Genomic DNA, 27,774 nt, shown 5'->3' with positions numbered 1-27,774 from the left:
TAAGAGTTAGCCTTGTGCAAAAGACGAACACTGCTTGCAACAGCTCAAAATTAAAAGAAAGATTTATTACAACAACCACACCAGGAGTAATATTTTTTTTTGCAAATTGTTCCCCATTTACTAATCACATTTTCAGTTGGCTGCATCAGTCCTTTTATCACCAGAAACTGCGTCTGGATAAATATTTTAAGACCGGACGGTGGTGTAGTGGCATCTGCACTGGACTTCAAGGCCAATGGTCCTGAGTTCGAATCCAGCCGGCTCCTTTTGCATGCTTTCCATCCGTGCTGGGTTGAGCATTGAGCCTTGTTTAAAAAAAAGTCAAAGGCTACAGAAACGGCAAAAATGCCACCCGATGCGCAAAAAGGAACAACAAATATTTTAAACCATTTCACATTTGCCTTGTATTTAATATGCAGCCACCATAGTCTTTAATTCATTTCTTCTACAGGTTTTGCTCTTCACCACCGAACTCCCGTTCAGTCTGTTCAAGTAATCGGTCCACGCCGTCTCCTCTGTTTTCCAGCTTCAGGTACTTTTTTATGTAACTGCAATCCAAACGGGGCCAGCTCCTGTGCTGCCGTTCTTTCCTCTGGCCGCCGAGCTTGTCCGCGTTCCTCCCGAGGTCGAGGGACTTGGAGTGACCGCCGAGCGTGTGGAGCTGCAGGTCCGAAGCGTAAGCTTTTCTGGCGGCTCCTGGGGACAACAGCCCTCCAATCGATCTGTTGGGGAAGGAGTCCTCCTGTAAGGGATGGTCCGCGCCGATAACGCTAAGAGCCCCATCGGCGCTGCGGATGCTCCCGGACCGAACGCATCCGTGGCTCTTCAGCTTGCTCAGATCTTCCGTGGACGTCATGACCGCTGGATGCCCAACTTCAATATCTTCCACCGCAGCTTTGGCAACCGGTGCGTCAATGACGCAGTTGTTGAGCTTAATAACCGGTAGTACTATTGAGGCAGAAACAACTGAAGAGTCATCGCCACAACTCAAAGGCACGTTAAGGTTCCCCTCACTGGAGTTGCAAGAGTCTGAAGTCACGCTACAAAGGGAGGTGGATGGAGAAGGTCTTTTATGATGCAGCAGCTGGGCAGTCATGTTACGCCTAGCAGCCTTGCGACTGTCCGCCCACGTTTCTGCGCTCGGAGCGTGTATAGGGCAGGTTGCGCCGCAGCCTCCTTCAGCAGCACAGCACAGTTCCGAGCACCCAAAACCGGCGTCGGCGCAGGACGGAGCAGGATTGTGCCGACCCCCTTCTGGCTCGTTACTCTCTTCACTGCCAGTCTGGCCCGCGACGGGGTAAGTATTCTGCCGCACCAGAAGCCTGGTCTCCCTGTCGCGATTTTCGTGCAACACCGTGTTGGCGCAGATGAACACGAATAACCCAATGCCCATGATCAGCGGGCCGATTAATTTCAGCTTTTCGTTCTTCTGCACCGGTTGGGGCTGAAGCCTCGCCCTTGCACGCTGAATCTCAGCGGCCGACTCACTACTGTTTCTTCGCTGTTGACTCGCCAACGCCTGGGAGTTGTGCTTCCGGGGCCAATAGCCAACAACGGCTATGGCAATCCCCACCACGACTATCAACAGCCCGAATACGATGAAAAGCCCAGCAGGAGATCGCATGTTGAGTTTTCCTTTAACACTTTTATCAACCCTCGCTCTTGACGCTTTACCACGCTGGTCTGTGCCGGACTGGCCAAGGTTCCTGTGGCTCTTCGTAGCCGCATTGTTTCCTGCGCTCATCGTTCTAATGGTTCCAGTTCCGCTGAAAATAGAACAGAACAAAATTTTAAAAAGGGAAACTGGTCAATAAAAAGAGACAGCGGCATACATTTACAAATATTCTTTTTACTCGTTCCCTCTTCTGCTCTTAAAATGGCAGAAGAAAAATCAACCATTTTCCTTTCCTGCTGTCCTTTACGTGTCACCATGTCATGTGGAAGAAATGTAACAAAAGAAGCATAAAGCGTCATCGATTCAGAAGAAAGCTAAACATAGCTTGTTAGGAAAGCTATTCTGTGGCCACTTTATTAGGCACACCTGTACACCTACTCGTTAATGCAAATATCTAAACAGCCAATCATGTGGCGACAACTCAATGCATAAAAGCATGCAGACACGGTCAAGAGGTTCAGTTCCATTCAGACCAAGCGTCAGAATGATGAAGAAAAGTGATCTAAGAAATTAAGACTGTGAATGATTGCTGGTGCCAGATGGGGTGGTTTGAGTATCTCAGAAACTGCTGATCTCCTGGGATTTTCGTACACAACAGCCTCTAGAGCAGAGGTTCCCAGACTGGAATCCACAGATCCCTTGTTGGCCCACGGCATAAAACAAAAGACTGGGAACCCCTACTCTTGAGTTTACACAGAATGGTGTGGAAAAAAACACAAAAAAAATATCCAGTGAGTGGCAGTTCTGTGGACCAAAACACCTTGATAATGAGAGAGGTCAGAGGAGAATGGCCAGACCAGTTCAAACTGACAGGAAGGTGACAGTAGCTCAAATAATCACGTGTTACACCACTGGCGTGCAGAAGAGCATCTCTGAATGCACAACACATCGGACCTTGAAGCAGATGGGCCACAGCAGCAGACCATATTGGATTCTACTCCTGTCCTAACGAAGTGGCCACTGGGTGTAAAAGTTTAGTGGAAAATTGGGGTTGGGGGGGGGGGGGGGAAATGACTTTGGATATAAATATAGAAATATAGAAGTTAAAGGACCAGGTTCACAAATTAACCTGTAGTATTTCAGTAAATACAGAAAGCCGCCAAAAATTATCTCATTCAAACGTCTTCCATTTATTTGGTAGCTTTAGGTGGCCAGAGGCTTTTTCCCAGGGCTGAAATGGTTGCCACAAGAGGACAAAGGTTTAAGGTGCTGGGGAGTAGGTACAGAGGAGATGTCAGGGGTAAGCTTTTTTTACGCAGAGAGTGGTGAGTGCGTGGAATGGGCTGCCGGCAACAGTGGTGGAGGCGGATACGATAGGGTCTTTTAAGAGACTTCTGGATAGGTACATGGAGCTTAGAAAAACAGAGGGCTATAGGCAAGCCTAGTAATTTCTAAGGTAGGGACGTGTTTGGCACAACTTTGTGGGCCGAAGGGCCTGGATTGTGCTGTAGGTTTTCTATGTTTCTTAGTAAGTATTCCAAGATACTTTACTAAAACTTTATATCAAACTAATCTGCCAGAGCCGCAAAAGCAGACACAATCTCGGTAGCACAGCAGTACAGATTGTAGGCCTGCCACTGCACAGCCCCTATTGATGTGGGATCACTGCTGATCTTGGATGCCGCCTGTGTGGAGTTCGAACATGACCCTGACCCTCCCACGTCAGCAGGTCAATGGGTCATCTCGTAACCAACACAGGTATACCTCAAGAACGAGCGCCAAGCCAACTGCTCTACTCTCCCTGAACCCACGAGTGTGTGGCTAGGCCCAGCTCGAGCACCATTTGTAAGGTGCTTGGAAGTAGGCACAGAGGAGATGCCAGGGGTAAGTTTTTTATTTACGCAGAGAGTGGTGAGTGTGTGGAATGGGCTGACGGCGACGGTGGTGGAGGCGGATACGGTCGGGTCTTTTAAGAGACTCCTGGACAGGTATGTGGAGCTCAGAAAAATAGAGGGCTATGGGTAAGCCTAGGTAATTTCTAAGGTAAGGACTTGTTCGGCACAGCTTTGTGGGCTGAAGGGCCTGTATTGTGCTGTGGGCTTTCTGTGTTTCTAGATCTTTCAATGAATCAGAGTCAGGTTTATTATCACTGGCATAACTCAGTGCCTCAACTAATAAAGGCCTTCGTAACCACCCTATCAACCTGCGTAAAGCACTTTCAGGAGAGCTGCTTACATCCTTAATGAAAATTTAAAAATTTGTCAAACATGACTTACTTTCATAAAACCTCGTTGACTGGGTTCAAACAATATTCTGCTTTCCCAAATCATTAGCTTTTACCTCTCAGATTACTGAATCCGGTGTTCTGCCATTCATAGTTAAACCAACTAGCTTGCATTTCCTTACCTTTGTCTTTTTTTTAAAAAGCATGCTTTTCAGTCTGATGCGTAATGGAAAACTTCAACCACTATTTTTGCAGCCACTTGCTTTAAAATCCTAGTGCACCGTCCACTCCTTTAGCCCTATCCCTTCCCCCTCTCACCGAGTTTCTCCAGTATCTTTTCCCTTGACCCGCAGAGTTTTAAAACCAAAAAGTCAGGCACGTATGGTTCTACTCAATCACCATTTGTGTTTAGTTGGAAGAGAATTGCTGTGCAGGGATTAAAAAAAAATAATAATAATCGGGGAACAGACTTCATAACAAAAGCGTTGCCAGGAATAATCATTAATAATGACTACAATTAGTCATTATGAAGGAAAAAATGATTGCAGATGTATTCGAAAGCCCAACTTTGTGCCCAAGGAAAAGTTCGGAATAAAATTTGGAACGACTATTGTTAGGTCACTGGTCCTACTTTTCCAGTCACGGTAAAGCAAAGCCTTGCTGGTTACCACCGATCCCCTTTCAGTGGCTGATCCTGTGCTACTCCTCCATATTAAGTGCTACTAGGAAGAGGTCCGGACGACACCAGGCCACAATGGGTGAGAACTACGATACCCACAATGAAGAACAGCTCAGCAAGTTCCCAGTGGGAGTCCTGCAGCAGACAGCGAGGGAAAGAGGCAAGGAGTCAAAGAAGGGTTCGTCATGGAAACTGACCCCCCTCAGCCACTTCATCCATGCAAACTGTGACGCCAATCCAAGCTAATCCAATCTGGCCGCATTAGTTCTGCTTCTCTTTACTCCTTCCCTACCCAATTACTTGACCAAATGCCTTTTAAGCACTGAAATTGTTACTGCCTCGACTACTTCCTCTGGCATTTTGTTCCAGATAGTCAACACACAGGTGAAAAACAAACCTCCTTAACATTTTTTTCCTCCTCTCACCTTAAACCTATTCCCTCTAGTCTAGGCTCTCCTCCACTGGGAAAAAAACCACTGACCAACTATCCTATCCATAACCACTCACCTCTACAAGATTACCCCTCAGCCTCCAGTGAGAAGAAGCCCACCCAATCCAATTTCTTCTAACTACAGCTCTCCATTCCAGGACAGTCTCTTCTGCATGGTCTTTACTGGGACCGCTTCCTTCTGTAGTGTAGTGACCAGACCTGTGCACAATATTCTGAAAACGCAGCCTAACCAACATTGGGTACAACTGCAACATGATGCCCCCAACTCTCATACTCAACGCCCGAGCCTCTGAAGGCAAGCATATCAAATGCCTTCTTCCTCGCCCTACGCACCTGCGCTCTCACTTCCAGGGATCTGTGGACTTGAACCCTGAAGTCTCTACGCATGTCAACTATTCCAGACATCTACTGTACATGTCCTAGAAGAATTTGACCTCCCCAAGTGCACTACATCCTTGCTTTTATATTCGTCCACTCGAAACGAATGCTAACACTACATTTGCCTTCTTTACCAGTGACTCAACCTCAAGTTAAACTTAGAACTCTCAATTGCCTTGGCACCTCTGATTTCTGAATTCACTCTGCTTAGCAAAGTCTACACCTGTATTCCTTGTACCAAGGGTGCCTGATCTTACACTTCCCCAGGATGAGAAAATAGTCTGCATCTACATTCCTTCTATCAGAGTGCATGATCATAAGTACCCCTACGCTTTCACAGCTTTGCCCGCTCTCCTAATTTGCAGATTCCCTAAACCCCATCTTTGCCTCTTACCCTTATTGAACACTTGTAGTGGTTTTAAATAATTCACAGTTATGAAATGACACACACAAAATGCTGGAGGAACCCAGCAGACCAGGCAGCATCTATGGAAAGATAGTACAGTCGATGTTTTTGGCCAAAACCCGTCGGCAGGATGGCGGCAAAGTTACGTTCCTAGAAAGGATATACATGGCTGGGTAATAGCGGATCTGGGTAAGCAGGTGGTCAAAGAGTTGGAGAGTATCAGGGATCAGAGGGGGAGCAGTGAGAGAGAGACTCACTGAACTCCCGAAGGGAAGATTTAAACTCCTTCAGGGTAGGCATCCCTGGAAGAGACTTCGCAGAATGGTAGTCAAATCACAAACAAGGGGAAATCTGCAGATGCTGGAAATCCGAGCAACACACACAAAACGCTGGAGGAACTCAGCAGGCCGGGCAGCATCTGTGGAAAAAAGTACAGTCGAGGTTTCAGGCCAAAACCCCTCGGCAGGACAGGTATAAAGTGTAGCTTCCTCCCCAGCATCTGCACCCAGTCTACTTCACTCGAGCTGCAGCAAAATCCACCCTCCTTGGTACATCCAACTTGGGGGCCATCTTTGATCTTTTTCCCTATCTGCCTTGAAGCCATCCAAAGCACGATCTCTGCTCCCAAAAGGGCTCCTCCAGACAGCCCACAGCATTCATCCTGCAAGGCCAACTACAGCCCCCTCCCTAGCTGGACCCTCTTGAATGCATTTTCCAAAGAAGAGAACCCATTCAAGCAAAAACACCACGCGAACAGAAACCAATGTGACCTCTTCCTCACCACCCACCAGACATGAATCCACTTGCAATCTGTCACCCTTTTTCAAACCCACGTTGCAGAAAGGAGCACTCCTACCCTTAGAAAATCCGGTTCCGAATAATTCAAAATACAACATAAAATCATTTCTTTAAAGCTTAGGGAGTTCTGATTTACTAACTAAACACGGCACAAAATAGACTGCAATCAGTTTCTGCATTCATTATTAACATTGAAACATTATGAATGATGGAGCACCGTGTGGTTTTTTTAAAAAATCGCTCGACAGCCAAAAAATTATGAAGCGAGGTTGGACTAGCTGGGTCTGTTTACACTGGAGCCGAGAAAGCTCGGGAGGGGGAAGAGGGTGGAAATCTGAAATAGGAATGCAGGATTACTGAGAGACATAGGCGGAGTAGATGCTGAAAATCTGGCTGAAGATTTTCTCCCCCCAGTAGAAAGCTGGTTCAGAATCAGATTTAATGTCACCAGCGTATGCCATGAGGTTTGTTGCCTTTGTGGCAATAGTACAATGTAATACATAAAAACAGAGAAAAAGAACTGAATTACAGTAATTATATACATTAAACAGTTAAACTGAATAAGTAGTGGAAAAGTAGACATAAAAAAGTGAGGTAGTGTTGATGGGTTCAATGTCCATTCAGAAATCGGATGGCAGAGGGGAAGAAGCTGTTGCTGAATCGTTGAGTGTGTGTCTTCAGGCTCCTGTACCTCCTTCCTGATGGTAACAATGAGAAGAGGGCATGTCCTGGGTGATGGGGGTCCTCAATGATGGACGCCGCCATTTTGAGGCACCGCTCCTTGAAGATGTTACAATCTGAACACACCGCTCAAGTTGCTGGAGGGCTTGGAACCACACTTGTGGCATCAAGGTGGAGTAGCTTTGGACCGCGGTGGTAAACGGGACGAGTATCGATAGATACTCAGCGGCCAGCACGGGGGGTGGCGGGCATTTTCTGTACTTCATGCCTCTGATGATGCCTGTGACCCAACATTTATGAAAGTGAGGGAGGGGGTGGTGTTGGAAAGAAAGGGTGGGACCAGGGAAGAGAAGGAACGAGATGTACTATCAGAAAAGGAGTGACTACACAGGTTATTAGTGTTGTAAAGAAAGCATACGGCTAGCTTGCTTTATTAGTCAAGGGACTGAGTTCAAGTACAAAATGCACTTCCTTTGTCAGACTTGTCTTTTCCAACAGCATTTCAAACTCTGCCACCAAACACTAGGCCTTCAAGGGCAATGGGAGCATCATTATGCACAAGTTCCCCTTTAAACTACATCTTAGCGTCTCAGAAATATGCCACTGGTCCTTCAAAATACTGTGATTCAGACCACAGGTCACTGGCCCTAAATCCTAGAACTCCTTAAACAAACACCCAGGGAACATCTTCACCAGAAAGACAACAGCAATCGACGGTGCTTCACATCTCACCACCTTTCCTTGGGCAATCGAGAAAGAATAATAATTGCTGATCATGAAAATTGAATGAGAAGAAATATTTAAGTCTAGGATAGGTTTATTGACTATGGAGGATGGGCAAAAAGATTAATCTGAAGCCAAAATGATTTTATGGTTACTTCAGTTCAAGTCAAGTTTATTGTCATTTAACTACATACATGAAAACCGTCAAACGAGTCGTTTCTCCGGACCAGGGTGTGAAGCACAGTAGTACACATAACACACAATAACTTATGAAAGTAAGGATAAAATCTACAGATGAATTACACATAAATAAAGTGCATAAATTAAATATTGTAAGATACGGATCAGATTAACTGGTGACGCTTCGAACGTGATGCGGCAGGGAGTTCAGGAGTCTAATGGCCCAAGAGGAAAAATTGTTTCCATCCTGACCGTTCTTGTTTTTATGCATCGGAGTCTCCTGCCTGATGGTAGAAAGTCAAAGAGGATGCTGGGTGGATGGGTGGGATCTTTGATAATGCTAATGGCCCTGTGTAACGCAGTGCTCCGGATAAACGTCCCCGATGGACGGTCGGGAGACCCCTATGATCCTCTCGGCTGTTCTCACAGTCCCTTGTAGGGACTTCCGGTCCGATGCTCGGCTGCTCCCTGACCAGATGGAGGTGCAACTTGTCAGGACGCTCTCAATGGTCCTCCTGTAAAATGCAGTTAATATGGGGAAGGGGAGGTATGACTCAATCTCCTTAGGAAGCGGAGAAACTGCCATGCCTTCATGTTCGTCGTGATATTCAGAATCAGGTTTATTATCGTGTCGTGAAACTTGTTAACTTAGGAAATTCAAACTTTGTTAACGTAGGAACTTGTTAACTTAGGAAATTCAAACTTTGTTAACTTAGGAAATTCAAACTTTGTTAACTTAGGAACTTGTTAACTTAGGAAATTCAAACTTTGTTAACTTAGGAACTTGTTAACTTAGGAAATTCAAACTTTCTTTGAATTTCCAGCATCTGCAGATTTCCTCGTGGTAACTTAGCCACAGTTCAATGCAATACATCATATAGAAGAAAAAAATAAAGAAATCAATTACAGTAAACTTAAAATTGTGCAGAAACAGAAATAGTATATATTATAAAAGGGAGGTAGTGATAATAATTAAATATTATATTACATATATACCGTTCCTTCCCCAACCCCACCCATTCTAATTCTCTTTTCATGTTATCCTCCAAACTCCTATCTTCCTCTGCCACGAGCACCACTCCCTACTCAAGCCTCACGGTCGCTTCCTTCACCCCAGCCCAGCCTTGCCGGCTGTCTAGGATGTTCACCCCGAAATTCGCTCTGTAGTCACTCTCTCCACCAACGTAGCTCCATATTGTTTCAGGAACCTCTTTCTCGTCTTTCTTACCCTTGCTGCTTCCTAAAAATCTCGGCTGGCCATGGACTGGTTATGTAAGAAGAAAGCCTGTAATCTTTGCCCCTGGCGAGAATTCTACAGGAACTTCTCGGAAACCACAAAGTGAAAATACTCCTAGAGATGTGCAAACTGCAACACTGCCAATGCGACAAGTGGAAAATATTTTCACTTTAAAGTCTGTCAAATACTCATTTCCATTACCAGTAACTTAACTGTAATCAATAGCACAGATGCCAGACGGCTCAACGTAACTCTGAAGATACAATCCAATCTGGAAGAAAAACACATCACTGTGCATTTTTTTTCTCTTTTTAAATGCTTGTTCTATTAACTTTTTTTCCCATTCCATTATGGTTTCCTGCATTCCTAGGAACACACTCAAAAATTTAGGTAAAACTATCTAAACATTTATTTTTCTGTGTAACTATTGAACCATCTACAGGAAAAGTAACGATACAAAGTAGTTCACCTATCAGTTCATCTAAATGGACACTTCGGTAGGGGTTCCCTACTTGGGTCCATAAATCTCTAGAGGAAAATAGGAATGAGGAACAATGGAGAAGAAATGAGGCAATTACTGTAAGATAATTTCCCTCTCTGACCTCATCTCCTTACCTGCCCATCACCTCCCTCTGTAGCTCCTCCAACTTCCCTCTCTTACATGGCCTTCTGTCCTCTCCTACTGGGTTCCCATTTCTCCAGCGCTTTATCTCTTTCACCAATCAACTTCCCAACTCTTTACTGCACCCGGTTTCACCTATCACCTACTATCTTGTACTTCCTCCTCTCCTTCAACCTCTTCCACACCTTCTTACTCTGATTTCTAATCTCTTTTTCTCCCCCCAGTCCTGATGGAGGGTCTCGGCCCGAAATGTCAACTGTCTTTTCCACAGATGCTGCCTGGCCTGCTGAGTTCCTCCAGCATTTTGTGCGTGTTACCTTGATTTCCAGCACCTGCAGATTTTCTCTTCCTAGCAGCTAATGCTTGCATTTCTGCTGTCCTTTAATGCAAGGACATGATGGTTTGTACTTGAGTTATCTATTGTTTTTCGAAATGACACACCTAATCAGATGTCAGGGCTTTATAAGACACTAGTCAGGCCGCACTTGGAGTATTGTCAACAGTTCTGGGCCCCTTATCTCAGAAAGGATGCATCGTCATTGGAGAGAGTCCAGAGGAGGTTCACAAGGATGACTCTGGGAATGAAGGGGTTAACGTATGAGAAGCGTTTGGCAGCTTTGGGCCTGTACTCACTGGAATTTAGAGGACTGCTGGGGGGATCTCATTGAAGCCTACCGAATGTTGAAAGGACTAGATAAGGTGGATGCGGAGAGGACGTTTCCTCTGGTGGGGGTATCCTGAGATTGAGGGTACAGGAAAAAGCCATCAGGACCGTCACAGAAGCTGCTGAGCGAGCAGCCAGCTGGCTGTGGATCGAGAGGTGTGACCCGTGGATCGATGCTGCTGGAACACAAGCCTGATCAACTCTGGCCAGGTCACTCGGGCAAGAGCGCCCGAAGTTGAAAGACCCCGATGACCCCAGGTTACATCACTACCTATGTGTCCTACTGCATCCCGGGATGTTTCTCAGCATAAGGGATGAGGTGGAGACACTTACATGCAAACAAGGAAAAAGAGCACTAGAATAGGCCATCTAATCATGCCTTGTATCAGATTCCCAATCTTCTCCAAAAATCTTTAATGTGACTTCTGTCAAGAAATTTATTTCTTAAATATATTCAAGCTGGTTTCCGTTCCCTCCCACGGCAGAGAAACCCACATACTCACTGTCCACTGCTCAATCCTAAATGTTTTAATCCATAAATTGAGACTATGAAGCTTTATTCAAGAAGTCCTAACTAGTCCTCCCTGCGATCAGTCTCTCCCGCTATCGGAATTTCCTATGTTTCAGAGGTCTCCTCTCATTCTTCTAAACTACAATGAATATTAATCCAGTCCATACAGCCACCTTCCACATAACAGTCCTGGCACTCCAGGAATCTGCCTGGTAAACCTGCGCTGTACTCTCTACGTGAGGAGATCAAAACTGCAAACTGAATCAGAAAATTTGCAGGTGACACCAAGGTGTCAGTGAGGAAGGCTATCATGGCTTGCAGTGGAATTTCCCCAGCTGGAAAAATGGGCCGAAAAATGGCAGACGGAATTTAATGCAGACAAGTGCAAGGTGTAGGACTAATCAAGGCAGGTCTTATACAGCGAGGAGTGCGGTAGAACAAAGGGATCGGAGAAATCAGGTCCATAATTCGTTCAAAGTGGCCTCACAGGTAGACAGTGTTGTAAAGAAAGCTTTTCGCACATTGGCCTTCATAAATCAAAATAGTGAGTACAGGAGATGGGATATAAGTTTGAAGTTGTACAAGACATTGGTGAGGCCCTAATTTGGAGTATTGTGCGCAGTTTTGGTCACCTACTTATAGTAAAAATGTAAATAAGCTCCAAAGAGTTCAGAGAAAATTTACAAGGATGTTGCCAGGTCTGGCAGACCTGAGTTATAAGGAAAGTTTCAACAGGTTAAGACTTTATTCCTTGGGAAGTAAAAGATGAGAGGAGATTTGACAGAGGTGTACAAAATTATGAGAGGTATAGATAGGGTAAATGTAAGCAGGCTTTTTCCACTGAGGCTGGGTGGGATGACAATCAAAGGTCATGGGTTAAGGGTGAAAAGTGAAAAGTCTGAGGGAAAATTTCTCCACTCACAGGGTGGTGAGAGCTGCCAGCACAAGTGGTGTAAAGAGGAGTTTGGATAGGTACACGGACAGTAGGGGTATGGAGGGCTATGGTCACGGAATGGAGGACAATGGTCCTGGTGCAGGTTGATGGGAGTAGGTTTGGCATGGACTAGATGGGCTGAAGGGCCTGTTTCTGTGCTGTACTTCACGATGACTCGGTGACAGTTCTCCAGATGGTGATTTCAAAGTCCTGTGTAATTCAGCAAGACATCTTTATTCCTGTACTCAAAGCCTCTTTGATGAAGACAAACATACCTTCTGCTTTCTGAACTGCTTGTGCACCTGTTATGCTTCCTTTCAGTGATTCGACAGCCAGGTTCCTTTCTACTTCAATATTCCTCAGCCTATTACTATTTAAATAAAATGCTGCCTTCCTGTTATTTCCTACTAAAGTGGTTAACTCCACATTTATCCACCTTAAACGGCATCTAATGCCTTTGCCCTCTCACTGAACTTGAAGCCCAAAAGCTGACCCCTGCAGGGCCCAAGTAGGAACAGGTTCTGATTTTAGAATGGGCAGAGGGCAGCCTGACAGTATGGCGGTTAACGCACCACTGATCTCTGATCCTGTAAGGAGTTTGTACGTTCTGCCCGTGACAGCGTGGGCTTCCTTCAGGGTTAGTGAGTTGCGAGGAACATGGTGTTAGTTGAATAAAAAACACAAAATGCTGGCAGAACTCAGCAGGCCAGACGGCATCTATGGGAGGAGGTAGTGACGACGTTTCGGGTCGAAACCCTTCATCAGGAGCGAAGTAACATGGGATGGTCGAGGGGGGATAAGAAGTGGGGGGAGGGATAAAGTAGAGAGCTGGGAAGTGATAGGCTGGAGGGAAATGGGCTAGGGGGAAGGTGGAGAATTATGGGAAATAAAAGAGAAAGAAAGGTAGGGCTGGGGGGAGAGATTATAGTGAGGGGGGAAAAAGAGAGAAAAAGAGAACCAGACTGAAATAATAGATAGGGATGGGGGTAAGGGTGGGGGGGCAGGGGTATCAACGGAGGTCAGTGAGTTGGTGTTAGTTGACCCCGCAGTCCATGTGTTGTTAGTTGATGCAAAAACGATGCATTTCACTTCAGCGTTTTGATGTACATATGACAAACGAGGCCAATCTTCTTTTTTTCTTTGGATTTGGGGATGATCAAGGCAAAAAAGCCAAATGTGGAGAAGCACGGCTATCTCAGGAGATGATGTTGTGTGGAAGAGAATACGATAAGATGACGCAATGCTTTGAAAACAAGGATAAGCTTTTTTAAAAAGCTGACGCATGCATAATCTGGCGGCCAGCAAGGGCAAGGGACATGGAGTGTACTAGCAGACGGGAGACGGTGTTTTCATTGGGCTCCGTTTTACCGAGATCATGGACAGTGGTTTGGAATATTCAGGTGGAAATCTAGAAGTCGGTTCAGCAGACACGCTGAGGCAGGAGCAGAGATGTACGCTGTTAGAGTAGCGGCCATACAAGGCTGCTGAGACGGCATTGAGACGCGAGGTGCAAGATTTAATTCAAGGTCAAATACAGCACCCTGTTGCAAAGTGAGTCGATTTCAGGTCGTGGCCAGGGACTTGCAGATTGGAGGACGAAGTCTGACATAAGAGCTAAAGATGATGGATTAGGTCTCTATGACAGAGAGGAAATTTCTCCTTGACCACACCAGACAAATAGTTGAACAATTCTTAATCAAGATGGCGCTGGGCCGCAATGTCTGTCAAGCTTGCGGCTCAGACATAGTTTAAGGTTTCTAGGGAAGGTTTTGGGTGAAATTCGGGGTCAGGTTTTGGTTTAGGGACAGAGATGGGGGGGGGGGATGCTAGTGGACAGGAACGTGATCTGAGAGCTCAACAATCAATGCCCCCCCCCCCCCCCCAGGGGATCGGGCGGCGAGCGTTGAGAACGAACACCAGTGATCCACAGGATTGTGGTCTGCAGGCCCTGAAATGTGGGCTGGTGGCCCCAGGTTCAGATGTCCGTGCAGGCGGTAGGCATAAGCGTTTGGCGGTGTTGGTTGTTAACGCAAACGACGCACTTCATTGTGGGTTTTGATGTGCACGCAATAAATAAATGAATCCGAATTTGAACTTAGGAAGGGCTTAAGTGATGGCAAAATAGCACAGGCTGTTGGTCTCCCCACTCGTTGCTGCAGGAATGATATCTCTCACTCTCTCTCCCCCTCACCAGTGAGAGAGCCTGTCTGAGATGTCGAAGTTTTGGGATGGACAGTAGTTTTTCGATGGACTCTAGGTCACAGTCTCTTTGAGGGTTTGCTATTGCTTGCATGGTGGGTGGGGGGAGTGTTGATGTTTTTGCTGCTCCTTGTGTACTGGAGAGGGGAGGGGGGGCTTCGGGGTTCTACGTTTTCTGTCATTCATCCTTCTTTTTGTTTCAAAGTTGTCCGCGAAGAGTAAGAACTTCAGGTCCTATTCTGTATAGATTCTCTGATACTAAATTGGCCCCTTTGAACATATTGAGAAATGAAGGGCGTGAAGAGGAAGAGGAGCATCACGCACAAAACGCTGGTGGAACGCAGCAGGCCAGGCAGCATCTATAAAGGAGAAGCACTGTCGACGTTTCGGGCCGAGACCCTTCGTCAGGACTCAACGAAGAGCCCTGAAGAAGAAGAGGAAGAAGAGCCTTTTTTGATGACTCTTTTTCCACAACTGGACAGGTGTGAACACAGCCAGGTCCAGATTACTATTCGAGTCACGTGCACATTGGCGTCTGATGAAGATTAGAGCGTTCGACATACTCGTGCGGAGAAGAAAGTTTCAAGTTAAGTTTCACATTCCATTTGAGAGTGAGACGCACTGGCGAGAACAGATGAACAAACTAACAGAAAGCGCAGCAGTGCGGCTAGCAGTTCCTGCCTCGCCGTTTCTGTCAGCCAAGCCCATTTCTGATAGCCATCGCCGTGTGGAGTTCGCAAGTGCTCCCTGCCGAAGTATTGGCTTCCGCCACGTGTTCTACTCTCCTCACACACTGCAAAGACACGCGGGTTGGCAGGCTAATTGTCCACCACAAGTCACCCTTAGCGTGTGGGTGAGCGGTACCATCTGTGGAGCACCGATGGAAATGGGAGAACAAAGTAGATTGCTGTAGGCTTAATGTAAATGGCAATTGTCGACTTGGGATTCCAAATCACCGAGAAATTCTACAGATGTACGGTGGAGAGCATGCGGACGGACTGCAACACCGTCTGGTATGGGGGGGGGGGGGTGACTGCACAGGATCTAAGTAAGCTACAGAGATTTCTAAAATTAGCTCCATCGTGGGCACCATCCTCTGTAGTATCCAAGACATCTTCAAGGAGCGGCAACTCGGAAAGGCGGCGTCTATCACTAAAGACCCCCCCCCCCCCCCATCACCAAGGACGTGCCCTCTTCTCATTGCTACCGTCAGGGAGGAGATACAGAAGCCTGAAGGCACACACTCAACGATTCAGGAACAGCTTCTTCCCCTCTGCCATCTGATTCCTAAATGGGCATTGAGCCCATAAATACTACCTCACTACTTTTCCCTGTTTTTTACAGTACTTTTTAGTTGACTATGCAATATACGTATAATACTTACTGTGATTCAGTTTTTTTCCTGTATTTATCATGTACAGCTGCTGCAAAGTTAACGAATTTCACTACATGTGCTGGTGATATTAAACCTGATTCTGATATATGACAATGACTCCAGAGGATAATTGGATCACTTTCAGGCTGACAGCTTGTAACTAGAGGCCCACTGGCTGACGTGAAGGGGACTGAAATGTTTACTGAGAAGGCAGTTTGCGAGGATGACACAAAGTCTGCAAAGGGTTACAGGCGGGTTAAGTGACGGGGGGAAAGTGGAGATGGGATATTATGTAATATGTAACGACTTTGGTAGGAAGTATAGAAAATAAGCGAGGCAGACTCAATGGCCCAGATTTTGCTCCTGCTGTTTTGACTGGAAGAAATACACACAATTCTACTCTGACAAGACCTGGGATGACTTCATATGTGAATCACAAAAAGTTAGCATGCAGATATAGCTAATAATTAAGATGGTAATTGTACTATAAACACAAGAGATTCTGCAGACGCTGGAAATCCAGAGCAACACATACACACACACACAAAATGCTGGCCTGCTGAATTCCAAGAGGTGAGACGTTACCAGGACAACCTATTCTTTCGGTCTTATTTCAGGAGGGATATCCTTCAATGTAGATAACTTGGAAGATTTCCAAGGATGATTCCTGGGAAATGGAAATGGTCGTGCAGGGTGGAATTATACTCACTGGGAATTTTGAATAATAAGAAATTACCTTACTGGAACAAGGTTCTAAGGGGGCTTGACATGGAAGGTGTTTCCGGTTGCCAGGAACAATCAGAGAACAAGTTCATCAGAGGAGGTAGAGCTGTACTCAAGTGGTGAGCAGGGCTATAGGGTCCCAATCTTGAAACATATTTCACGTGCCCCTTCATCAGCCATGATGAAATGGTGGGGCAGACTCGATGGGCCAAATGGCCTAATATCTTACCGTCTTATGGGACCAAATCCAAATTCCTACGCTTGCTCAAGAGTGGAGATTACGCAGGTACCTTGGAATTAGTGCAACTGGGCATAATCACCTCAGGATGCTGGTGCCATGTAAAATATAGTTTATAAGTCATATTGTGCCACTAATTTGGTTTTGTGCAAAAAAAAACAGGAAACTGAACAGCTTCTGTCTTGTTCCCTGCAGAGCTGGGCATATGGTGCAAATCCTCCTGCGCATTCTGCGAGGTACTATCACTTCTTAGCTACGGTACACATTTAAAGCAATTAACCATCAAAAATATCCCAATTCCTCCACTCCCATTACAAACTCCACTATTCTTTCTTGACCCGAGATCCACTTACAGTAGGGGGAACAGGCTGAGAGAGAACAAAGAGAAGAACACAACCTCGTGACCTACGGTTACACTAAATGAGGCAATTCTTAAAAGTAGAATCATCGCCACAAAGTGTGATTCGTTCTGTACTAAACATTCTAAAATTAAACGCGAGAGCACTCCGGTGGAGCCGGTCAGCGTATTGGAGGAGTTGGACTGGATCCAGAGGAGCTCTCTGCTATTCAAAGGCATCAGAGTTGGTACGTGAAGCCAGCGTGCAGTGTAACCGTGGGTGGGGATCCTGGACATTTCTCTTGCAAACGCAAGACCCTGTTGGACATTGATGACTTAAGATGCCGCGGGCCTGTTTCCTTACTTGGTGTATGACAGGCGGTGTGGAGCTGCGTAGCCTCGATTGCAGCAAAAAAAAAACAGGCCTCAAGCCGCGGGCTTGCCTGTTGCAGCGGTCCTGGTTAGGACACACCAGAGGTACTGTGGCGTGGCATCCATGCATGGTTGGGGACTGGCCTCTCTTGTCACTGCTGCCCTCCACTGTTCAATCAGTGGAATGACAGGCTAGACTGCAGTGGCTGCTCACTGCCAGGAATCCGTACAATCAATTTGCAGGACATGTCGCTCGGAGTCTTAGACTATTTATGTTTTTTTTTGCATGACTATTTTTTTTTTGCTCGCTATTCTGAATGTACTGTGTATGTTTTACACCTTGGCCTCAGAGGGAATGCGGTTTCATTCCACTGAATTCATGTATGGTTGAATGATAATTAAACTTGAATTTGATATGATCTTAGCCCAATATTGTCAAAGTTTATAAAAACAACCTGCTTCCTTCAGCTTCCTGGTGGCGGGGTAGGATTATTCAAATAAATTCTAGGTCAATACAACCTGATGGCAGGACGCGTTCAAATCTGCTGAGAAAGGTGGTAAAATGGTGATATTTGTCACGCACGTCGAAACGCAATGAAGTGTGTTGTTCTGCATCAATGACGTGCCGGGGGTAGCCTGCAAGTGTTGCCACGCTTCCGGCACTAACATAGCATGCCGGCTACGTACCAATTCTAAACGTACGTCTTTGGAATGTCGGAGGAAACCCACCTTGTCACAGGGAGAATGGACTGGCACTGGCAGAAATCGAACACCGATCGGTGATCATCAGCACTGTAAAGTGATTGCAGTAACCAATACGTTACTCTGCAGACATCAGAGATAAAATTCATTTGTGTCCACAATGCACTTCCAAGACATTGGGTGGAGCTCAGGAGGACGATGGCGCCTAACGGCGACTCCTTTGCTTGCATCTTGGGAAACGGCTCTATTTCCATCTTTGATATCTTCTTTTTTTTCTCTTTTCACGGTTCTTCTGGAGACCCTGACCTGGAGTTACACACTGACTACGGTTCTTTGCGGGAATGGGACCCGCTCTCGGGGCCTTGCGACCGGCCGCTTTCCGACATGCCAAGGATGCGGCCCAGGAGACCAGTGCGCCTTCAGGGTGCTGGATTTCTGTGGCTCTGGAGGTGGGCAGACCCAAGGTCAGTGCCTCCACCTGGTGACCCATGGGAGATGGAAGATCGTAAGCAGCGAGCTGGCCGTAGGCCGTGTGCCCAGAGACCGGAGTTCTTTGGGCACAGAGCTCGGAAGAAGCGACGCAACATACTCTTAACACCATGGATCAATGAGTTATTTGTTATGTCTCCTCTCTCGCTGTGAAACAAGGACATCCCTTTCTCCCTTATTAGGGAGAGAGAGAGCCTGTGGTATGTCGAATACCGGGTGAACGAGTAGTCTTTGGAACAGCAAATCTGTGTCTTTATTCATGCTTTGCTGCACGCTTGAGTGCTCGATGGGGGTGCCGATATTTTTTTGCTGGTGGGGAGGGGGGATTGTTGCTTTGCTGCTGCCTGTGCGTGGGAGGGGGGGCTTTGGAGTTCTAACATTTAACTGTCATTCTTTCTTTGGGGCGCTCCTCTGTTTTCCTGGATGTTTGTGAAGAAAAAGGATTTCAGGATGCATATTGTATACATCTCTCTGACAGCTGAAGAAGATGACCTCAAGTCCAGCTTGACGCAAAACAGCGACTCTCCCTTTCCTGCATCCATCACAGATGTGGAAAGGAGGCACCTGAAAATACGGGAGAAGTACCACCAACCCTGCCTCCACAAAAACCACTGGTATGACAATATTAGCATCATTTTCCAAATGAACCTCGTCATCGTCAATGGTTTGATCTCACTAAGCCAGTTCCACATCGCGCAAGCCACATTTTGCCACCCGGCCGGGTTTTTTCCCCCGCAACTTTACTCCGTCACTGCAAGAGGACGAAACAAATTATGCAAGGGCTTTCCTAAAGCCTCCTCCAAGAGGAGCAGGACATTGTGATTGGGTCTGGAGGCCCGTAAGCCTCAATGACCCAGAGAGCCATGTTGGCTGGAGTCAGGGCCTTGCGCTTTGGCTCTTGGTAGGGTCACCTGTGCCAAACCAGTAGAGGCCAGACTAAGATTGGTCCACCAGTCCTTCAGGTTCGAGCTCAAGGCTAACAGCCCTGACTATTAAAACAAAACTGTTAAGAGAAACTGCAATGAAGAATCCTTGTGGAGGACCTACACTGCCGCCCTAAACACCAGCAACGTGATGGGCAGCCAGTTTTCTAAAGCCCCCTTGAGAATACATAATCGCCTCACAAAAATCATGGGAATCCCTGGCCCAAAACCATTCAACCTGGCCTACAAGTATGTGACAAGCACCAGGTTTCCCTGAGGGGAGAACAGGCTGGGCAAATGCAGAGGAATGATCCACCCTGCCAGTGAAACTCAAGACTGCCGTATCGGAAAGTTCAAATTAGAAAACAGACGTTGGAGAGAGCTGGAAGTGCCAGTGAGACAGCATCAGTGGAAATGATAACAAAAGTTAATGTTGCAGGTCTTCAATTGTGAAACCTTCAGTGTGGTTTACCCTCCACAGGTACCATCTTCAGAGTCAGGTTAAATATCACCCGCCATGTGCCGTGAAATCTATTGACTTAGCGACAGCAGTAAAATGCAATGCATCATTAAAGGGGGGGGGGGAGAACTGAGTTACGGTAAGTATGTTAAATAGTTAAATAAGCAGTGCAAAAATAAAATACTAGTGTGGTAGGGTTCATGGGTTCAATGTCCGTTCAGAAATTGGATGGCAGAGGGGGGGAGAAGCTGTTCCTGAATCGTTGAGTGTGTGCCTTCGGGCTTCTGTACCTCCCTCCTGATGGTAGCAATGAGCGCAGGGCATGATCTGGGTGAGGTGGGTCCCTAACGATGTATGCCACCTTCCTGAGGCATTGCTCCTTGAAAATGTTCTGGATGCTACAGAGGCTAGCATCCGTGATGGAGCTGACCGAGTTTACAACTCTCCGCGGGCTTACTCAAGTGGACTACTTGACAGATAGACCTCAGTATGTGCGGTTGGGAGACTGTAGGTCTGACACGGTGGTCAGCAGCACAGGAGCGCCGCAGGGAACCGTACTCTCTCCGGTCCTGCTCACCCTGTACACATCAGACTTCCAATATAACTCGAAGTCCTGCCATGTGCAGAAGTTCGCTGATGACACGGCCATAGTGGGGTGTGTCAGGAATGGACAGGAGGAGGAGTATAGGAAACTGACACAGGACTTTGTGTTATGGTGCAACTCAAACTACCTGCGTCTCAATATCACCAAGACCAAGGAGATGGTGGTGGACTTTAGGAGATCTAGGCCTCATATGGAGCCAGTGATCATTAATGGAGAATGTGTGGAGCAGGTTAAGACCTACAAGTATCTGGGAGTACAGTTAGACGAGAAGCTAGACTGGACTGCCAACACAGATGCCTTGTGCAGGAAGGCACAGAGTCGACTGTACTTCCTTAGAAGGTTGGCGTCATTCAATGTCTGTAGTGAGATGCTGAAGATGTTCTATAGGTCAGTTGTGGAGAGCGCCCTCTTCTTTGTGGTGACGTGTTGGGGAGGAAGCATTAAGAAGAGGGACGCCTCACGTCTTAATAAGCTGGTAAGGAAGGCGGGCTCTGTCGTGGGCAAAGTACTGGAGAGTTTAACATCGGTAGCTGAGTGAAGGGCGCTGAGTAGGCTACGGTCAATTATGGAAAACTCTGAACATCCTCTACATAGCACCATCCAGAGACAGAGAAGCAGTTTCAGCGACAGGTTACTATCGATGCAATGCTCCTCAGACAGGATGAAGAGGTCAATACTCCCCAATGCCATTAGGCTTTACAATTCAACCGCCAGGACTTAAGAACTTTTTAAAAGCTATTATTAATGCTTTTTGAGATAGTGATTTAGATGCATATCATATTTTTTACTGAGTTAAGTATTGTATGTAATTAGTTTTGCTACAACAAGTGTATGGGACATTGGAAAAAAGTTGAATTTCCCCATGGGGATGAATAAAGTATCTATCTATCTATCTATCTTATCAAGTTTCGTCAAACTTGTGCCTGTGATAGGCTGTACGAATAGCTCATTAGTAACACAAGAACCCACAGTGGAAGCAAATCACCCTTGACCTCGATGGTCTGCCAAGAATGACATTCTTTTTGCTCTATGCCAGACTCAAAGTAGGAGTAGCTGAGGACTACCTGTCTTCTTACCACTACTGTCAATGATAGTATGCCAGCAAAGTTCCAAATAGAACGGTAAACTTAAGCACTGAAGTTTAGTCTTACAGGCAGGAAGATGCTTATATTTTTTTATAAGACCATAAGATATAGGAGCAGAATTAGGCCATGTGGCCCATCGAATCATTTCATCATGGATGATCCATTTCCCTCTCAGCCCCAATCTCCTGCCTTCTCCCTGAACCCTTTCATGCCCTGACTAATCAAAAATCTATCAACCTCTGCTTTAATTACACTCAATGACTTGGCCTCCACAGCCGCCTGTGGCAACGAATTCCACAGATTCAACACCCTCTGGCTAAAGAAATCCCTCCTCATCTCCATTCTAAATGGACGCCCCTCTATTCTGAGGCTGTGTCATCTGGCCTTAAACTCCCCCACCACAGGAAAAATCCTCTCCATATCCACTCAATGGAGGCCTTTCAATGTCGGCTATTGATTCAACATGAACAGAGATTGTCTTTGCTTGCAATTATACTGTAGTTCATGGATAGCATCCTCTCATTTCACACAGACTTTGCTCTTTGTTTTGGGGAATCTGGTGAAGACAAATCTCAGAGTTGCATGTGGATACATACTTTGATTATTACCCTCCTTATGCTGTTAGCAATGTATTCCAGCTTCACTAAAGGTTATGCCATTTCTCTTTCCATTATTGAGTACAGGAGATGCAATGTTATGTTGAAGTTATATAACATGTTCGTGAGGCCTAATTTGGATACCGTGTGGAGTTCTGGTCACCTACCTACAGGAAAGATGCGAATAAGGTTGAAAGAGGACAGGGAAAATTTACAAGGATATTGCCGGGTCTGGAGGACCTGAGTAATAAGGAAAGATTGAAAAGTTTAGGACTTTATACTTCGGACCATAGAAGATTGAGGGGAGATCTCACAGAGGCATACAAAATTATACCTTTGTGAAATCTCCCCTCAAATTTTGTTCAATATCATTTTGTTTAAAAGCCAGTAGGCTTTTTCCCCACTGAGGTTGGGTGGGAGGACAACAAGAGGTAAAGAGTGAAAGGTGAAAAGTTTAAGGGGAACTGCTTCACTCAGAGGCTCGTGAGGGTGTGGAGTGAGCTGCCAGCGCGAGTGGTGCCTGCAAGCTCGACATCAATGTTTAAGGAAAGTTTGGACAGGTACCTGGGTGGTCCCTGTGCAGGTCGATGGGAGTAGGCAGTTTAAATGAACAAGAAAATGAACCTGTTTCTGTGCTGTGCTTTTCTATGGCTCTATTATGAAATATATTCATAGCATGAATCGTACGGGAGACCACGCTGAGCAAACTCATACACCGCACGAGCTCTTACACACACACACACACAAAGTGCTGGAGCCCAATAAGTCAGACAGCATCTACTGGAGGAAATAAACAGTGAACATTTTGGGCCGAGACCCTTCACCAGGACTGGAAAGAAAGGGGGAAGAAGCCAGAATAACAAGTGGGGGAGGGGGGAGGAGTACAAGCTGGCAGGTGATAGGCAAGACCATATGGTTAGCCAGGGTTGGGGAGGGGAATGAAGCAAGAAGCCAAGAAGCGGTTGGGGGGGGGGGGTGATAGGTAGAACAGGTGAAGGGTTAAAGAAAGAGGAATCTAATTGGAGAGGACAGTGGACCATAGAAAAAGGAAGGAAGAAATGAAGATGTTGTCTCAATGGAAGAAGATTGAACCTAGATTTTAAAATCTCCCTTGTTGATGCAAGATTGTTTGGCACAGAAGAAGAAATTTGCTGAAAGGGAGTTTCCCTTGTCTGGAAAGTCTGGAACAAGAAGTCAGCCAGATCTTAGCTATGGGCTAAGGTTTCTGTGACTTGGATGAGGAAAAATTTGTCATTTATGCTCTAGCAGCGTGTAGTGAATTATCCGATTTCCCCTTTCATCCCTTCCCAGTAACAGTATAGCATTTTTAATCCAAAAAGGTCAAAATTGGTGACGTTAACACACCTGCTGTCATTTCCTTCGATATTTTGCAATAGGAACCACAACAATTGAAGAGACTATCTTTGATGTACTCTTGTTATTTTGATTAAGAATAATAAAAAGATTTGAAAAGACTATCTAATATTGTGTTAATATTCCACCAGTATCTCTTTGAAAGTTCTACTAGGTCCACAAAATTCCTCTCGGATTTATTTTCTATGTTCCCTTACACTGCTGTTCCATTTTATCATAACCTTGTATCCAGCCTACACAGTATCCAGGACACCTTCAAGGTGCGATGCTTCAAAGAGGCAGCATCCATCATTAAGGACCCCCATCACCCAGGACATGCCCTCTTCTCATTGCTACCATCAGGGAGGAGGTACAGAAGCCTGAAGGCACACTCTCAATGATTCAGGAACAGCTTCTTCCCCTCTACCATCCGATTTCTAAATGGACATCGAACCCATGAACACTACCTCGCTACTTTTTATTTCTATTTTTTGTATTATTTATTTAAACTATTAATAAGTATATATTTACTGCAATTCACATTTTTTCCCTCTATTATTATGTATTGCATTGTACTGCTGCGGCGAAGTTAACAAATAACATACGCCGGTGATATTAAACCTGATTCTGATTTTTGGGCTCATAGTCCCTCTCGGTACTTCTACACAGCATGTGTGCTCATAAAGGACAGAATCAAAGAGGATCAATCTAAAAAGTTGATTGGGGGAAATTGAGAACAAGGAAGATGAAGAGCGGAGCCTGCAGATGTTGGAAACTGGAGCAAGCTAACATTTAGGAACTCAATGGATCCAGCAACATCTGCGGGAGGAAAGAAATAGTTAACGTTTCAGGTCCTATGTATCAGGGCTGAGAGTGGGTGGCAAGCTGACCAGCCAGGGAACAATACTACACACCAAAGAGGCAGGAGTGAAGATTGATGAGAGTGCCAAGAAGCTTTTTTTTTGTACACAGAGGATCTGAGAGGTGTAGGTATCAATGGATTTTTTTTTAAAAAACGTGAATTCAAGCCTTGCATTTCACAATCAAACTGGTAATGTTAAAACAAGATTATGATGAAATGAGTCGGGTGACTTGGGTTGGGAGTGCAGGCCACACAAGAAATGTTTACATTATGTATAATTGTAAAAGAAATGATATATAAATATTTAACCCCAACGGAAAACAAATAAGACACTTCATTCATTTTCGACTTGAATTAAAGTCACTATTAGTGACGATAAGTGACGGGAAGATAGAGAAAAGCCGGAATTAAAACAATTCGAGTGGAAACCACTCTATTCTTACAGAATAAGATTATGGTTTCCTCGCTTGAATCTGAGTTAATACTCCAATCATGAAAATAGAGTTTCAAAAGTTTCCCTCAACGAAACTTGGTCATTGCATCTCCCACAGATCGGGGGTTGCATACCTTCCTTAAGACTCTTCGCTCTCATCCGGAGATGCCGTTCTATCCAAACGGCGGGATGAGATCAGAAACTCTTACCTCTTCTTGAAGAATCTATCCGGTCATCTTCTGCGCGCCGCGGGGATCATTTATAAATCGCCGCTGGCGTTAATCTGCCGGGTCCGGGGTCTGCGAAACGAAAGAGACGGGGAAACTGACTAGACGTCGAGGGTCAAAGACCAAGAAGACGGCGCAACGAGGCAGAGACGATGAAGGGTCGCGGGGGGCCGCGGGATCCGCTTTCGCTTTCCTCCCTTCCACATGCACGCTTTTCACATTTAAAAACTCCACGGCTGGGCGTCAACCCTCGGACCGAGTTCTCGGCGTTTCCAAGTAATCCACCGCTAACGATGCGCGGACATTTCACTCCTCCCCAGCTTCGCTGTTCTGCTTTCTTCAGTTGTCAACTCTTGCAGCATCGGAGCCTTTCACAGGCAAAGCCGCTGATCATCACCCTCTTTCGAGACCCCCCAACGCGGGTCGTGTAAAACCACAGGCTGTTTTATACCGCCTGCAACTTTTTGTCTCCTTTCATTTAGGGAGCCACGTTAGCTGTCCATGTCCCTAGCGTTTCTTTTTAAGGCTGGGGATATTTTCGACGGCGCTTCTCATCTCTGGAACAGACTTGCACGCTTAACCGGCTCTGCCTCTTTAAGATTTCTTATTCGCGTGCGTCCTGCGGGAACCCTGGGAGTTGCAGCCCTTTTTAAACAAATTCCTTGGGTCAATTACAGTTCAGTAAACGATTCGCGCGTTTCAGGCTTCAGGTTGAAATGTTTCCACGTCATTCTCCTATAATAATAAAAAAAATTGACTTGCATTTTATCTCTTAGGTTTAAACCGTGATTCTTTGACATGACGACTAGCATTTCGGAACACCGAATCGCCCTGCTTTGCTGAAAATGTGGAATTTTAGAAAAAGAGTGGAAATTGTGCAGATAGCGTGAAGGGAAAGAAGTGGCCCTTTGGGGTTCGTGATAGATAAAACGGCGCCTCAGTGCAAGTAATGGGGGAGTCAAAAGAAATAGTTTACGGAAGAGTGGGGGAGATTCATAACATAAAGGGGCGAACGGAGATGAAAGCAAAAATCGGTAAAGAACTCTGCAAATGCGAAAATACTGAACTTCGGAAACTGTTGAACTCAATGCGTTAGGCCCCGAAGCGTAATGCGCCTAATCGGACGATGAAGCGCGAATCCTGAAGCTTTCGTTAAGTTTCGTTGGCGAGCGCAGAGCGGATGCAAGAACAGAACAAGATAGGCAGGCAATTGGAAATTCAGTGTCCGGGGGAAACGTCTAAACCTGCAGATGTTGGAAATCTGAAATAAAGTTAGGAAACTGGAAAATAAATATCAAAACCTGCAGCTGTTGGAATTCTGAAATAAAGTTACTAAACTGGAAAGGAAATACCAAAACCCGCAGATGTTGGAAATCTGAAATAAAGTTACTAAACTGGAAAAGAAATATCAAAACCTGCAGCTGTTGGAAATCTGAAATAAAGTTACTAAATTGGAAAAGAAATATCAAAACCTGCAGCTGTTGGAAATCTGAAATAAAGTTACTAAACTAGAAAGGAAATATCAAAACCTGCAGCTGTTGGAAATCTGAAATAAAGTTACTAAACTGGAAAAGAAATATCAAAACCTGCAGATGCTGGAAATCTGAAATAAAGTTAGGAAACTGGAAAGGAAATATCAAAACCTGCAGCTGTTGGAAATCTGAAATAAAGTTACTAAACTGGAAAATAAATATCAAAACCTGCAGATGTTGGAAATCTGAAATAAAGTTAGGAAACGTACCCCGGACGCTACCTGATTCGCTGGTTAACATTCCGAGCCAAAAGTCTGATGAAAGGGCTGCGTTTCTCAACACGTTTCTCGACGGTCAGTGGCCACCTGATTAGGTACACCTGTACACCTGCTCATCAATGCAAATATCTATTCAGCCAATCATGTGGCAGCAATTCAATGCATAAGAGCATGCAGACAGGGTCAAGAGGTCCCATTCAGACCAAACGTCAGAAGGGGAAAGAAATGTGACCCGAGTGACTTTTTTGACTGTGGTTGATTGTTGGTACCAGACAGGGTGGTTTGAGTATCCCAGAAACCACTGATGTCCTGGGATTTTTGTGCACAACAATCGCTAGAACAGGGGCCCATAACCTGTTTAATGCCATGGACCAATACCATTAAGCAAGGGGTCCGTGAACCCCCAGATTGGGAATCCCAGCTCCAGAGTTTGCAGAGAACGGTGAAAAAAACAAAAAGAAATCTAGTGAGTGGTGGTTCTGTTGGCAAAAATGCCTTGTTAATCATAAGTGGATCAAAAGTGTCACCAATTATAAACAGGCTGAGTTGCGAAAGGGTGCTGGTTAGATAGTTGAAACAGTTTTTTTAAAAAATCAATCCTTCCTGCTTGAAAAACAAGAAAAAGATGTGAGAATTCAGAGATAAAAACAAGAAAACAATTGCTCCGAGTATTCAGTGACTTGCAAAGCATCTCAAGAGAGTTAACATTTCATACTGATGATTCTTTATCAGAACTGAGATCTCCATTAACGAATTCAGATGAAATCTCATTAACGAGTCATTAACTCCACGGAAAGATTATTAAGTCTGGAGAGGAAAACAGTCGCTGCCTGGCTTGTTGGGGTTTTCCAGCGTGTTCTGCTGTTCTTTGACCCAACTTACCCCATCCGCTATATGTCTCCTTCTATGTTGACTATTAACTGTTAAATTGATTGAGTTTCTA

The 27,774-nt window shown here is 45.5% G+C and overlaps 1 protein-coding gene across 1 annotated transcript; it reads right to left on the bottom strand.

The window, feature by feature from the left end:
- Positions 1-92: 92 nt before the first annotated feature.
- Positions 93-26,319, bottom strand: LOC140715916 (transmembrane protein 200A-like). The gene is made up of 3 exons (XM_073028441.1): positions 26,149-26,319; positions 25,064-25,816; positions 93-1,766 (listed from the first exon to the last, which is right to left on the bottom strand). Exon 3 carries the CDS (start codon positions 1,742-1,744, stop codon positions 446-448), a length of 1,299 nt encoding a protein of 432 aa, XP_072884542.1. The 5' UTR covers positions 1,745-1,766; positions 25,064-25,816; positions 26,149-26,319; the 3' UTR covers positions 93-445.
- Positions 26,320-27,774: the final 1,455 nt, after the last annotated feature.

The sequence above is a fragment of the Hemitrygon akajei genome, chromosome 24 (genome assembly GCF_048418815.1).
Source record: "Hemitrygon akajei chromosome 24, sHemAka1.3, whole genome shotgun sequence".
In the NCBI taxonomy this organism is placed as follows: Eukaryota; Metazoa; Chordata; class Chondrichthyes; order Myliobatiformes; family Dasyatidae; genus Hemitrygon; species Hemitrygon akajei.
Note: the sequence above shows the minus strand (reverse complement) of the source record. Positions and strands in the feature narration are given on the sequence as shown.

What these genes read in the sequence shown, in the direction of transcription:
- LOC140715916 (XM_073028441.1), bottom strand. Translation starts at nt 1,744, where the DNA reads ATGAGCGCAGGAAACAATGCGGCTACGAAGAGCCACAGGAACCTTGGC.